Source organism: Salminus brasiliensis, chromosome 19, assembly GCF_030463535.1.
Source record: "Salminus brasiliensis chromosome 19, fSalBra1.hap2, whole genome shotgun sequence".
Taxonomy (NCBI): domain Eukaryota; kingdom Metazoa; phylum Chordata; class Actinopteri; order Characiformes; family Bryconidae; genus Salminus; species Salminus brasiliensis.
In genome coordinates, this window is record NC_132896.1 from 25,785,780 (window position 1) to 25,800,214 (window position 14,435).

Genomic DNA, 14,435 nt, shown 5'->3' on the forward strand with positions numbered 1-14,435 from the left:
TTCAAATGTTTCTATTTGTGTCCAGCATTCAAATTTGCACAATTCAAATTCAACACACGCAACATACCCTGTGAAACAAAAGGAAGAAACAGTCTTCATTTTTTAAATGTGCAAGATATCATATCACAAGCAATAAAGACTAGTCAAGTGCCACCAATGAAACCTGATGCCAGAATTTTTTTTCTCCCGGTACTTTGGCTGGATGACATTACTGTGGATGGGAAGAGACTGTGGAAGCACTGTGGAAGCAAATATTATGGCGACAGGTGACTCGGCTTAAGGCTAGCTATCACATGAAAGAATTATCTCCTGGCAGTAACAGCAGCAGCAAGATGGTATGTACAGTACTCGGCGGACGGCAGGTCAAGGGCTAATAAAATTACAGTAACATTAAATCGATTGAGCTGGAAATGACACGTCCGCCTGGAGGAAGACCATTTCGAGCTTGAGCTGAAACACTACACCACAGTGCCGTACAGATCAAACATCACCACAGATCTATGATCAGCTTCTGCCTTTCCAGTATAAGCACTCTTACTCAAAGCACTTTACAGACAAAAGTCTGGGCCTTCTGCTCAGACACAGTCAGAGAACGCTCTCATTAGAAGGGAGTCGTACCATTTTACAAATTATTTTAAACACCCTGTAAAGCCTTACACCCTGTAAATTCCTTACAATCTGTCCATGGCGACTTCCATCACCGTCACAATTATTGTGCAGTGACGATTAACCAAACACACCGATAAGCATTCATCAGTTGTTAAAAGAGGTTAACCAATGACCCAACATGCAGTGCCTCAGTAGAGACCGGTCATAAACTAATACAGATAAATTCACTGCCCTCACTGTTTGGATGCCTGACATATTTGTGCAATTGTTTGACAGTTTTATATAATGGCTATTAATCAGTATCACGTAATTTAAAACAATGCAACAAAGCTATATCAGTGTATCATTGGGCTGACAAGACACATCCACAGACATTCAAGTTCAACTTCAGGAATATCAGAACACACAGGAGCACATTTAGCATACACATGAGCAATATGGCAAACAATTAGCTTTCTGACAGTTTAATGCTAGGGATGTCAGTGGAAGTTCAGTGGATCAGGACTGATCAGAGTATATTTTAAAGGATCAGATCCAATTCTTCAATAATTGGACTGTTTTTACCAGCCACAGTAAAGCATCCTCTATGCACCACTAACAGACATTTTTCACAGCCCACAGCAGTGAGAAGCATTCTCAGAAGGTGAGGAACTATTTTACAGAGGCACATGAGAATATCTCATCTAATATCTGTGGTTCTAGTGCTCCGCCTGCCTTTGAGCAACTTTTCCTTGAGATGTTTGTCTATTTTCTGATGACTAAGCAACTCAGTTTCATGGTACTTGGGCAGTGACAAAGATATCCTACCCTTGTGAGGAAACTGACTTTTTTTTTTATTGTGGCAATGTGAGAACCACATCTTTCTTCAGTGTTATACCAGCACAGAGAAGATGAGACTAGTGCACACACAAAAGCATTCATGACATCAGTGGTTGACCTAAAAAAAAAAAAAAACCCTACACAACCAAAAGACTTCATGTTAGATTGTGTACTCCATATGGACCAAACCATATGAACAAACATATTGGGAAACCTGCTCATTCATTGCCAACCAAGGGTAGTTTGAAAAGAAAGTTTATCCTGCCTTTGTTGAAGTAACTGCCTGTACTGTCCAGGTAAGGCTTTCCACTAGATTTGAGAGCACTGCTGTAAAGATTGCAGTTAGCGACAACAGTGTTCGTGAGGTCAGGATGTTGTATGATCAAAAGACACCGTTCTACTGCGCTATAACTCAATACTGGGGGCTTTATACTCCTCTAGCCCATGCCTGGAATTAGGCATGGTGTCAATTGGTTCATGTTTATCTGCACCATAGATTCAAAACTTGTCTACAAAGACTAGACAAGATGTGTGTGCGCGCATTTCCACATCTGTCAGCAATGGGTGCAACTTAAAGTAGCTGAATGCAATCATTAGAAGGGGTGTTCAGAAATATTTGGACTTAGTGAATCAATATACTACACAAGGTTTAAGACAATTTCCCCACAGTGCTTTAAAGTAACTGGTAGCTGAATGATCGGATAGATAAAGTCATGTTAAATGCTACTGAAGCATAAAGAAATGCTTTAACAGCAGTGCTTCCACTTGCTTCCTCCTCCAAAAAAGCTGTACCTAAAAACACCAGTTCAATCCACTGCAGATTCTCAAAGTACAAAGTTCTTTCAAAGAAATAAATGGAAATGCGGCCACAAAGTTTATTACAACCAGTGTGGCGCTCCATGTGATTACTTCTATAAACATAAAAGCATATGTATATGCACACATACAGGTAGCTTGAATGTTGATTCCTCCATTGCTTTAAAAAAATTTAAAATAATATATATATATATATATATATATATATATATATATATATATATATATATATATATATATATATAATATAATATATATATATATATATTTATTTATTTATTTAAAAATTATTTATTTATTTAAAGCAATGGAGGAATCAACATTCAAGCTACCTGTATGTATAATGTATTATATATATATATATATATATATATATATATATATATATATATATATATATATATATATATACACACACATACATACACACACACACACACACACACACATATATATATATATATATATATATATATATATATATATATATATATATATATATATATATAAATATATATATATATTTTTTTTTTTTTTTTTTTTTTTTTTTTTTATAAATTATTTATTTATTTAAAGCAATGGAGGAATCAACATTCAAGCTATCTGTATGTATAATGTATAATGTATAATATATATATATATATATCTTAATACCAGATATTTGACACTGGACATGGCGATCCACAGTCTGCCAAACTATTAGCAGTACTTTATTATAGAGAAAGCTGCGTTTGCACGTTTGAACACCCGTGTTGGCTGTAGACACACTTTAAAATGTGCAAATAAACTAATAAAGGCTGCCCACAAAACCATACTGAGGCTGCAATAATATTAACACTGCGCCACATGTAGTAACAAATGAATAGAGTAGACGTGTTAGGACAGTGTTGGTACAAACAAACAAGCACAGGTACTGGCAACTGACTGACAGTGTACCTGGTCCACACACACACACACAGTCATCTGGCTAGTGAGTTCTCTATGCTAATTGCTGCTCTGCAAGTTTGCATTGCTTGTGTGCCCTTGCCATGGCGGCACACCCTCTTAGATAATCACCACTGTCTGCCTGGCTAGTGACCAGATAGAGTTTCAAAACGAAACCTTTTTTAAAATTTCATTATGGTTATTAACTGTTGTCTTTAATCTAGAGTTCTGATTCATATAATACAACAGAGATAATGCATGAAACCCTCTTGCACTTCAAAATGAGATTTCTTATTTCATAACTTTCAAACAGACCTGACTTGAAATGTTAAGCAGCAAAGTTTCACATGGCCAACGGGGAAGAGTTTTAACTACAATCATCAATACAGAAAGACTTGAAAATATAAATGAAACTGAAGCCTTCAGCCTTTTCTTCAGAGTAGCGCATGTCTACTGTCCAAACCGGTATAACAGGAAGACCACTTACCAACTTTTCCAAAGGCTTCACGCAGCTCTTCAAGCTCCTCTTTAGATATCTTTGCCGCCATCTCCCTGGAGAACAACCTGTACCTTTTTTAGACCAACAGTGTGCCTTTTTCTGTTGGGAAAGGGACAGAGAGAGTGGGAGGTTACAGACAATTAAGATGCAGGGTTTATTTATTCTCTGTATCTGTGCACATGCTTTACAATCATTCATAGCATTCTTTAAAAACCAGTTCTAGCATCAGGTGCAAAGTAAAGCACATCACCATTCAATAGATCAGAGAGCTGCCAAAGAATACAGTAAGGTCAATTTGCATGGCATGCAAAGGAATGCCAAGCACGCAAAGCAGACACATCGCATGTGTCATAGCAATAAAGACAGATACCAAAACAAAAGCCCTTTAGGTACCGAAGCTTGGTTAATAACAGTAACAAATCACAAAACTATAGTACACTAATGCAAATGGCAAGTCACTGCTTCTAAAAGTTTTAAGGTAAAATACATTTGATCTCTGATCATCCTACCAATTATATTGTTATTAACGCCAGAAGTGAAAAAACAAACAGGATTGTCTAGATCTTAATGCAATGAACATAGTTAATTAATCAGAAATAATCCTAAATGCAAAACATATAAACACTTTTTTTTTTTTTTTATTATGGCGTGATAAAATTCTAATGCCCCAGAACACTAGGCTGCAGTTCGCATAGTTTGGTCACGCCAGCTCGGCATTCAGCCAGGGTCTGTCCAACAGATGAGGCCTGGGCTGATTCGGGAGTCCATCAGTTGTTGCTGTTTGAACTTCCCAAGACTATTGACATATCAAACAATAAACTGCACCTCCTCCACAACTCACGCAACACATGCTGAAAGTGCAACAAACCCTAGTGCACAAGATTTTCTTAAAGAACAGCAACAAAAATTAGGGACACACAATGATCTCAGAGTCATGTTGACCAATAGATTAGGATTTTGAAGGGGCCAGACAAGTGTTTAGATCTGACCTATAGATCAAACTGCTATTTGATGGTGAATTTAGGGTAAGAACTGATTTCTTTTTTTAATACACACCAGGCTACTGCACTAAAATATCTGTATTTTATATCCATGCTAGATAGATAATCCTAATTATCTATCCTTAACTTAACCGTTAGTAAATATGCAATATGTGGTTTGACAAAATGTAGAGAAAGCTTCAGACTACAAATGATTCACAGTGGTGGTGATGGGAAGCAGAGTTTAATATCTCTAAAAGCTATGCTGGCTGAAGCCAGAGACATCATTTTATGCCAGTTTTAAAAAAGGCTCTCTCAAAACACATTTATGGTTTAGATGACATGCTAAACATTGGTAGGCAATCACATCCCCTTTTAGATTTACCACTATTCTTGCATTATGAACACTGAATCATCATCATCGTCACCAACAACACTGTGTATAAAACCACAAGACATGTAGGTTCACCAGTGGTTCTGGATAGTAAATGCTAGTCTATGCAATGTAAATGTAGCTCTGACCCCTGGTTCACCACCATTAAAAAGAAAGTGACCATTTCACATCAAACCACCCTGAATGACTTTGTTTTGTTGATCTCAAACACTGAACTTGCCCAATTATTTAGGCTATTTAAACACATTGCTGGATAATCTTTCCTATTAGGCTAGTTTTTTTTTTTCTGGCAGCTTTTTTTGCTGTAGCATTCCATCCAAGGTTGAACTGGAGTCAAAACCACACACTTGAAATAATAACGTGCTGAAAGGGGACTAGAACAACTAATCTCAGATCTGCAGCCAAATTAAGCTCCAATCTCCAAATGGTGGTTGAACCTTAATGAGTCTGGCATCTTTGTGATGACTCACGACCGGCTGTGTTGGAGTGGCAGAGATGGGCAGGGGTGGGGACAGCAATCATTCACAAACTTATCACACTTTCATGCCGTCGCTCCTTTCTGGCTTACGTCAACTGCCATGCAGCTCATTCCTGTCTTCCAAACTCCACATCTAGACATCACAAGACACTGAATTCACAAGTTCAGTCCCTGGAACGCCTTCATGATAAAACGCTTTCTACATTTGGTAGAGACAGTTTTGTCTCGCATTTGCTAAAGCTCTGTCTCAAGGTCTGTATTTGATCTCACCACTCAACTATTCAGAAGGCCAACATCTTAGAAACTCCACATGTGGAAATGGGGAGGGGGGGAGCTCCACCCAAAGCCCTGCTGCTGTCCCACAACATCAATAGCCACATCCCAGCACTCCAGAGACTGCAATGCTACTGCTACAGTCAAACCAGCTAATTTTACCATCAAATTAGATTGTCCAGTCAAAAAAATCACAACTAACACAACCCAATCTGACTGAGGCAGAACCTGCTTCCATGAAGTCGGCTTCTTTCAGCTTGGAAAAAGGCACTCTCATTTTGGCTACTGGAGCCATTAAAGCATCATGTATTATTAACCTGAAGCTTTACACAGACAACACACACAAAAGACCTCCCTTGAGAGCTATGCTAACAGACCGAAGGCTATGCTCAGTCTCCCAGCATAAAGCAGGTCTACCTAGCAAACACGCTGGGTCAGCGGGTGAGGGGGATATCAAATCAAAGTCAATTCCACACGCAATCCTGTCTTTTCCTCTTCTCTTGCATTCAGAGCTGCTCCCTACTTTCCCAACTGCGAGGATGAATCCAAAGAAGAAAAAGAAAAAAGAAAAAAAAGAGAGAAAAAAAAAAAACCTCAATATTTAACAGTCTCTGGTGTGGTTCGCTAGCTGACAGTGAGACCAGGAGATAGATAAAGAGACAGAGCACACTTTCCCCTCACGCGGTTTGTGCCGAAACATGAGAGCAAAAGGGTAGGAGGTAGAAAAGAGAGAGAGGGAGTAAAATAAAACCTAAAGAAAGAAGGAAGAAAGAACAAGAGTCCTGACCTGTGCTGAGAGTCGGCTTCTCAGCGACAAGAAGCAGAGGTTGTGCTCCCTCCACACCCTTGAAGGCTAATGTGGAGCGCCAGCATTCCTGTCTGCCTCACAAAGACCTCAGGCAGCAAGTCATAACACTTCCTGCCAGGCTGTGGGAGCTGCCTCCTGTGACTGGAGCACAGCGAATGCGTGTGCTGGGGAGGGGGGTGGGGTGTTGACGGGACGGCGATGGGGAGTGTGCGTTAAAGTGAGACTGAGACCGGCACAGAGGAGAGCAAGGGAGAAAAAGGTTTGTGTGTTCTTTACCAGTGCCTCTCTCTCTCTCTCTCACACTATTCCAGATGTACTGGGCGACAAGCATATGGAGAGCACCAGGAACAAAGAGTAAGGGAGCAAGACCGGCTTCGTACCTCACGTCACGGGTTTGGATTCAAACTTGTTTGTGCTCTGGAGGGATGGCCCTGGCCTGTTGGTGGAGGAGCATTCAGAAAGTAAAGAGGACTGTCATCTTGATTTAAAAGGTTCATAAACCACCAAGTCAAGCCACATCCCAACTGAACATCCAAATATTATTGGATCATTGGAACATAGTCCTCTTCTAGATCTTATAAACCATGTAGAGAGAATACCACAAGCATTACATGAACACACGACATGTGTCATTGTCATCACTGCTGCTTTTTCAGCAATGGTAAAACCATTACCAAAAACCGAGATGGGGAGGGCTGTGCGCTGGTGCCGAACAATGTACTCTCTGCTTTGCTCAGGAAACATTTAGCGTGAGGAACAACACAAAAACAACCAAGTGGTCAGCCCTGCCAACAGCACCCATTTTAAGACAACCTAGGAGCAAATCTAAAACAAAATCTTTGGGATTTAAGGTGTTAACGCTGCCAACACCCCAAGCAAACTGCTACGAGACGGACATTCCTGAAGCTCAGGTTACCACACGAGACTGATCACCTGTTCAGCAAGTCCCATCTTGTATATGAGGAACAAAGCCCTCAAAGATCTGGTAGTGGTGTGGAAAAATGCATTGCGAAACATATGGAAGCACCAAGCTGAGCACTGCTGCACAGTGGAATCCCAGGCCAGGCCACAGTCTTTGCACTGCTGTCATTCAGCGCTCGCACACACTTGGTGCCTGTGGAACAGTTGTGAAGATCGTGTGTGTGGAAGCAAGGACCTAAAAGCAAGGCTTTGAGCAAACATCACAACAGGTGTTAACTTTCACCAACCCCCCAGGCCTCATAAACGCAGCATGGAATCTCCCGGAGAAACATGGGGCAACTGTTTAGGTTTTGCACATGCCATCAACACAGTCAGCTGCCTTGCAAGTTTAGGCAAATTTAGACCACAGTTATCATTTACAGAATTGTTGTGATGAACACCATTAAAGTTGTACAAATATAGTTGCAAAAAGCCATGTGTGAGCATGAATGCCTTCACCTACATGTCTTTGTGATTTGCAACTCTTAGACATCAGAAACTCTTAGTTTTACTTAGATGTATGATTCTGAAGCATTGCAACCAGTTAAATTGCAATAACCAAGCCTTTTGTAGAGAAATATTCAGTTTGTCAGTGTTCAATATGCACAACATGATCAGAAAAATATGTTCTTATTTTTTACTTACTACAATTTACTAATGAACATATATACATATCCATTATCAATAATACAAATGGAAGAGACATGGCAAGTCAACTAGAAGGTTTTGCAGTGGGACTGTGTTGGCAGGAATTTAAACAATCGAAATCTACCCAGTTCAGCAAAAAAAGTAAATAAGATAAATAAATAAAAATTACATTGCATACGTTTTCTGTCCCCAAAATAAAATCTTTGCGAATGATTTGCCGTTCCTCTGCTACATTCTTTAATAGCTCAGCCATATCTGCAACACTGTTAACATCCATTGATTTCATGCATTTGAATGGATCTCTGGTTAACCACAAAGAAGGAAATCAACAAGAAGATGTATACTTTAACCAAATGTAATGTAGCGCTGGAGGCATACTACTTTGTGTGATAGTGAGCAGAATTTTTTAAAGCATGGGAAAATCAGTAGTTTTCAGTGGTATGTTCCATTGACCCTCCACCCCCAAAATATTTACCCCAGTATTCTATTACATAACTCTAGGTTATAATATTTTTAAGCAGCAAAGCATGCATGAGAGTAGTTTGTGATGTTTATAATGAAGTGCAATGTTTTCTACTATACGTATTTTGGAACTAGCCATAGAACAACACAGTATATCCAACCAATCCAAAAATTCAGCGACACTGAAAAGCCTGCGCAGGCTCTGAAGTAACCCTGTACAATGTTGCATAGCCAACAAATTGGGGTCAGATCAGTTGTTATGGCCAACATCCAGCAGTACACAGACAGCCTAAACATCAGACCACATATGATGAGCCAAACAGAGACTTGCAGTTTTCAGTCACCAATACTATTACAGCAATGGAGAAAATTCAGTGGGCCATCAGTCACACCTCACTTTCACAATCCACAGGAACACATTCCCTCAAGCAGGCAAAACTCAAAAGGCAGAAATTGCCATGGAATGCTCCAGCACAAACTTGCTTGGTCTTGCATCTCCAATAACAAGTCACAGATCATACGGTTAAAATAAACGACCAAAGCGCGTTGAAGACTCACATAAACACACTCTTAATAAATCATGTGAAAGTGGGTTGATGTGATTGGAAAGCTGCTGTTTTTGTAAAGAGAGACTGAAACACATGCAGATCATTCAAAGTGAATCTCTGCAGCAGGCAAGACTTGTGTGTTGCCCTTACCCAAAAGTGGACATCAACATGTCATGAATACCTGAAAAGAAAGTCACAGCATTCCAAAAAAATCATCTTGGTAAAACCACACAGGTGTGCAAGAATTCCTTATATGGCCAATCTCTAAAAAGGTACTTTCCAAGCTTTAAGGTCAGGTTAACATTTTTGCTCATAGACGTTTTCCAATAGAAGATTTCTGGAACATTCCAGAACAACTGGGTGCCAAGACGTTGGAAATGTTTTGGCTGGAGAGCGGATTGTCAACCTTCCCTGTAACAGCATATTTACGCCATTTAAGTCTCAGTCAACTCGAATGTTGTTGTATAGTAAATATTATGTGCATACACATATGACAACCCAGCCCAAGTGGCAATGGTCAACAAGGCTAGATGTAGAAGCTGTTTAACCATAATTTCAGTGATAGGAGCTTCATTCTGCAGCTCATTTACACAAACTCAGGATTTCACTTTAATGCCTATATAACACATTCAATAAGATCACTAAGCTATAGCTAGCTAGCTAGCTGGCTAACTGCACTGTCGTGCTTCTAAAAAGGACTGGCATAGAGCACCCAGTGCTTGCATTAGCGCTCTATGTCTTCTTGACCTCTGTATGAGCTTAGCACAAATCACACAATGTTTATTAACAATAGACAGAAATTGTGGGAGGCAGCTAAAACAAATTGCACATGGAGCTATCCTGCAGCAGGTGCCTAACGCAAGGCACACTTCATGTCTAGCTATGCTGCAAACAACAGAATGTAAGTAGCTGATGTAAACAACAGCATTTTGTCTCTGCCAGTTCATAGTGAACACAAGATGAATGAAGAATGAATGAAGCAGGAGGCAGAGATGGACATGCTGGTTTGGCTTAATTAAGTCAGGCCAGCTTCCATTCTCTCGCACCTTTGTCAAAGACGATTGTGTAGTGTATTGTGTCTTTCCACTTTCTTTTTTAACATATGGCCAAATATTTGAGCACATCAGGACATTTATGCATTGAAATGCTTATGGTGAAGCTCAGGTAATTGCTCTACAGCAGTATAACAAAACAGCATTATATATGACGAGCATCAAAAGGGATTGTTAGTCCCTATTTAAACAGAGACCTTGGTGATGTTGATGGTGACTCAGGGTGAGCTGGAAGTGTAACTGCTTCAAACCAGAGGCTTTTATGAGGGGAAAATGTGGCAAGGTTGGGTCTGGGGAGATTGAGCCAGCGACAATGTTTGCGACTTCCCAAATCTCGAGCCGACAAGACTCTAGGCGAGACTGTATCAGACACAGTAGTGGCGGAAAATAAGATTTAACTGTCTGACCACTAGGGAAACAAAGGGCATATAACCATGTGAAATGAAAAGTCTGTATAAAAGCATGCTTATACACACACCCAGCCACAGTTATAAAATGACAAGTCACACTACTCACTGAAATTATTTCCATAGAGCAATACAAGGCTAAGGAAACTGAAACGCATTAAGCTTCCACAGACTCCTGCTCTTCAGCTGAAAAGGAATGCGTCAAGTTTTCCTGGTTACTTCTGTCAAAACCCGAAATAAACTATGAAGCAGGACAGCCATGTTAGCCATGGTCTAATTTACAGCAATTGAAACAGTAAAAGAAAACAGAAGAACCTTAAGGGGACTGTAGCAGGCTTCTCTGTATTATCCGTTTTCCCCACACCCCTAAAAATGGTTTTACGAATCTATATGTGGTTTCAAACCAGATTTCTATACATGCAACCTAGTTTGACTGGTCTGATTGGATTGTGTGTGTTTTGCACGTCACAAGCAGCCTCATTAAAATTATACCACACCCGCAGCCGGGTTCAAATTGGTCAGGTTAAAGGATGCTTTTTTTTTGGCGCACTTCACAAACAAATGACATTACAAACAATACATTAACCTGCAGACCATAGAAAATGAAAAGGATTAACATTATCTGCGGACCACGTCAGCTCGCATTATTGTCCTGTTCTGTTTATGTTGTAGTGGACAGGTGCAGCACTGCTGTGAAATACAGAGTGATCGTTCTGTTAGCGAGGTGTAGTTGAAAAATAACGGCACACACAATACCATCTAAACTCATAAACGCAATGGATTTGCATGCCCCTCCCTTGTCGGCACACTGGCATGTGTATTGTCACAATAGAAACCACATTGAATGGACAGGCAACTGGAACTACAGTCTCAACTGTGCAAGTCTGATCCGGTCACTTGTAACGTGAAAATTAAATCAGATTTAATGGCCTGATTTGAACCTGAAGTTTGAATTAACACCTGAAAAGGATCATAAATCGTATTTATCTAAACAACACTCTGACCACATGGTCTTATGCAACAACAGTGATAACAACACGGCCCGTTTTCATTAAGCTTTTACAAATTTAACAAATCTAGCCTACAATTGCCAGCACTGTGTGACGCTCGGTTAGCTGTGCTTATTCTTGTGGGATGGTGGTAGCAGTAGCAGTAATAGTAGTAGTGCCTGAGTTGTACTTTAAGATGCTTATGTTGAAGCTATTTCAAAGCTTTGTTGTTTTATAAGGAACATTTTCAGATCAGTATCAGCGGACACTAAAAGTTTCAATACTGGTAAAAGAAAAAAAAAGCAGAACCGTGCAGTCTCTACCAGAACCACTGTCAAAAAAAAAAAGTTGCTGACAATCAACCTCCCACAGACCTAGTTTATTGTCTTGCTAACACAATCCCAGCCAAACAACACCCTGACCACATGGTCTTCTGCAACGACAGTGATAACTACAACATGTTTTGGAAACATGAGCACATGATAACTGCTACTCATCAAGGACAAGTTCTTTGGGAGAATGAGAAAGGGATACTTTGAGAGTGAGAAAGACAGATAGCTGCAAAACCACTGCGCTGGTAAACAAGGTTGTGAGCCCGATCCAGTTGTTCAGAGGCCAAACCTTGACACCACATGAACATGCAAGAAGCGTTATGACCATACAGCAATTACAGTCATAAGGTCTTCCCAACAGATCAGTCATGCAAAAAAAAAAAAAAAAAAAAAAAAAAGAACTTGCTAAAACAACACCCAGGAACACGAGAGGAATCTGGGACGACCGCAGAACTGAGCTTCAGAGGCCATCGAAGCCCAGTAGAAGAATCAGACTTAAAGCACCGTACAGCTAAAATCACTGTGATGTCAGCCTACACCATGTCTGGTTCCTTCGCTTTCCTTCTTGGAGGTACATTTATAAAAAGCCTGTTCGTCACACTCCTGTGGTTGCAATCCAAAGAAAAGCCAAAACCAGACATTCCTATCTAGCCAAGGAATCCGAGAGGAGAACAGCCTCGCTTTCATGGACCGTGTCTGAAGCGTTGAGCAACTCGAGCAACCCAGGACAGAGGCCTGTTTCTTTTTGTACAAGGCATGTTACACAGTGGAAGTGTGTCCATAATTCATCATTATTTTCCCAAGCTGAAGGGAAGTAGGTCTTTAGGATTTCAGAACAGAGTTTCTTGTGGAAGCTGGCAACTATTATCTTAACCTATTATGGAGGCTCATGACTAAGGTCTAAAATAAATGCCTCATTCAGACCAAAGTGGTGGTCCTGTAACTGTAAGGTAAGAACAACCATCACCTTGTATATGATCTGAGCTGGCCCTGAAGTAGGGAAACACAGGGTTCTTGCAATCGCATACAAGTGCAGTCCTGGTGTGCAACACAGAAGGGATCATTCTGCTAGTCAGTTAAAGTTGATAGCTAAGTAACGGCACACATCATCTAAGCTCGTAAACTTAACCGATTTACCTTCCCCTCCCATGTCTGCACACTTGAATGTGCATTGTTACTATAAAAAAAAAAAAAAAAAAAAACACACACTATGATGTCCAGGAAAATATAACAACAGTCTGACTGTACAAATCAGATTTGGTCAATGTAAATAAGTCAGATTTAACAAGTTGATAAGGCCAGCAAAGTAAATTAAAGGCTAAGCCTGAAAATTATTACCCAACTACTCCCCAAACAATATGACGTAACATTAGAAACAGACCATTTACATCATTTATCAGAGAGGGCATAGACACTGTACGTCATCATGTGGCTTTTAAGGATCTATTACGTAGTGAGATCACAGGCTGTATCACACCGTGTTAGAACCGAGTACTGCAGAAGGGGGAGTTGAGGTAAACTGGTAATTGCTGCATTATAATGCACTTAATTAATATAAATTGCTAACTTTACTGCAATATTAAGAGTGGACGAGCATTTCAACCAATTAAATACATAACTAACGTTAGATTTATGGTCGAAAAACGGTCTATTACCTGTGAGCTGTACTGTATGTCTTTTACACGTAGTTATCCTAGATAGAGCTAGAGAAAGCACAAACGCCTTGGACCGAATGAATGCCAGTGCCCACGGTAGCTAAACAGGTTTGACAGGGAGCTAAAATAACTTTAAGAAAACTGTCAAGAACACTATTAGCTAAATATTTTTATTTTTTTTCATAGTAAATTAAAAACCGTCCAAAACTTGGAAAGGTGCCGTAGGTGTTTAGCTCGAGCACATCAGTGAAACCCAAGCTGAGTGAAGCGAGGCAATCCTGGAGATGTTGCTGCTAGCAACTTTAGCTACACACCGAGGGGAGTATTCAACCCTCTGTCGTGCCAAAGACGCCAAAAACATCATTCACTGCACGTAGAATAACACCACGGGGTACACACGACCACCCAAAACGCAAGAATAGCATCTTAATTGAGAAGAAAGCATTAATAGGAGTTATTTTCCAGCCAACTTACTCGTTCAGTCCCACTCTTTCCGTTGCCCTGCTGGCGTCCCCACTCCCTCGCTCACATCCCTAAGGCCCGCCTCCAGCGGGGAAAATCAGCGCGCAGTCTCCGCCCACTCGCACTCCCATTGGTCCAAACTAACGAACACCTCTCAAAGGTGTCCTCAACATGATTGGTTAAATGTCCTGTCACTAATAACCCGAATATCACCGTCCCTCCACGCCCACTTTATATAATATTCGCATGGGCAGTAACAGGTGAGAAAGTCGTGTACTTCAGAGATGGCCTCGTCTTTTTGCCTGCTGTTGAAGAATGTG

General features: G+C 40.3%; 1 protein-coding gene across 3 annotated transcripts in view; it reads right to left on the minus strand.

Annotated features, from left to right (window-relative positions):
* The window catches only part of pls3 (plastin 3 (T isoform)), a 30,673-nt gene extending 16,497 nt beyond the window's left edge, over positions 1 to 14,176 (minus strand). For 2 of the 3 annotated variants that reach the window (XM_072663391.1, XM_072663393.1), the window contains exons 1-2: positions 6,580 to 6,705; positions 3,656 to 3,766 (exon numbers count right to left, since the gene is read on the minus strand). In XM_072663391.1, coding sequence (XP_072519492.1) covers positions 3,656 to 3,716 — 61 coding nt within the window. In that variant the 5' untranslated portion in view covers positions 3,717 to 3,766; positions 6,580 to 6,705. Of the gene's footprint in view, positions 1 to 3,655; positions 3,767 to 6,579; positions 6,706 to 14,127 lie in introns of those variants that run through there. The other variant, XM_072663392.1, reaches the window with a different exon arrangement.
* Positions 14,177 to 14,435: the final 259 nt, after the last annotated feature.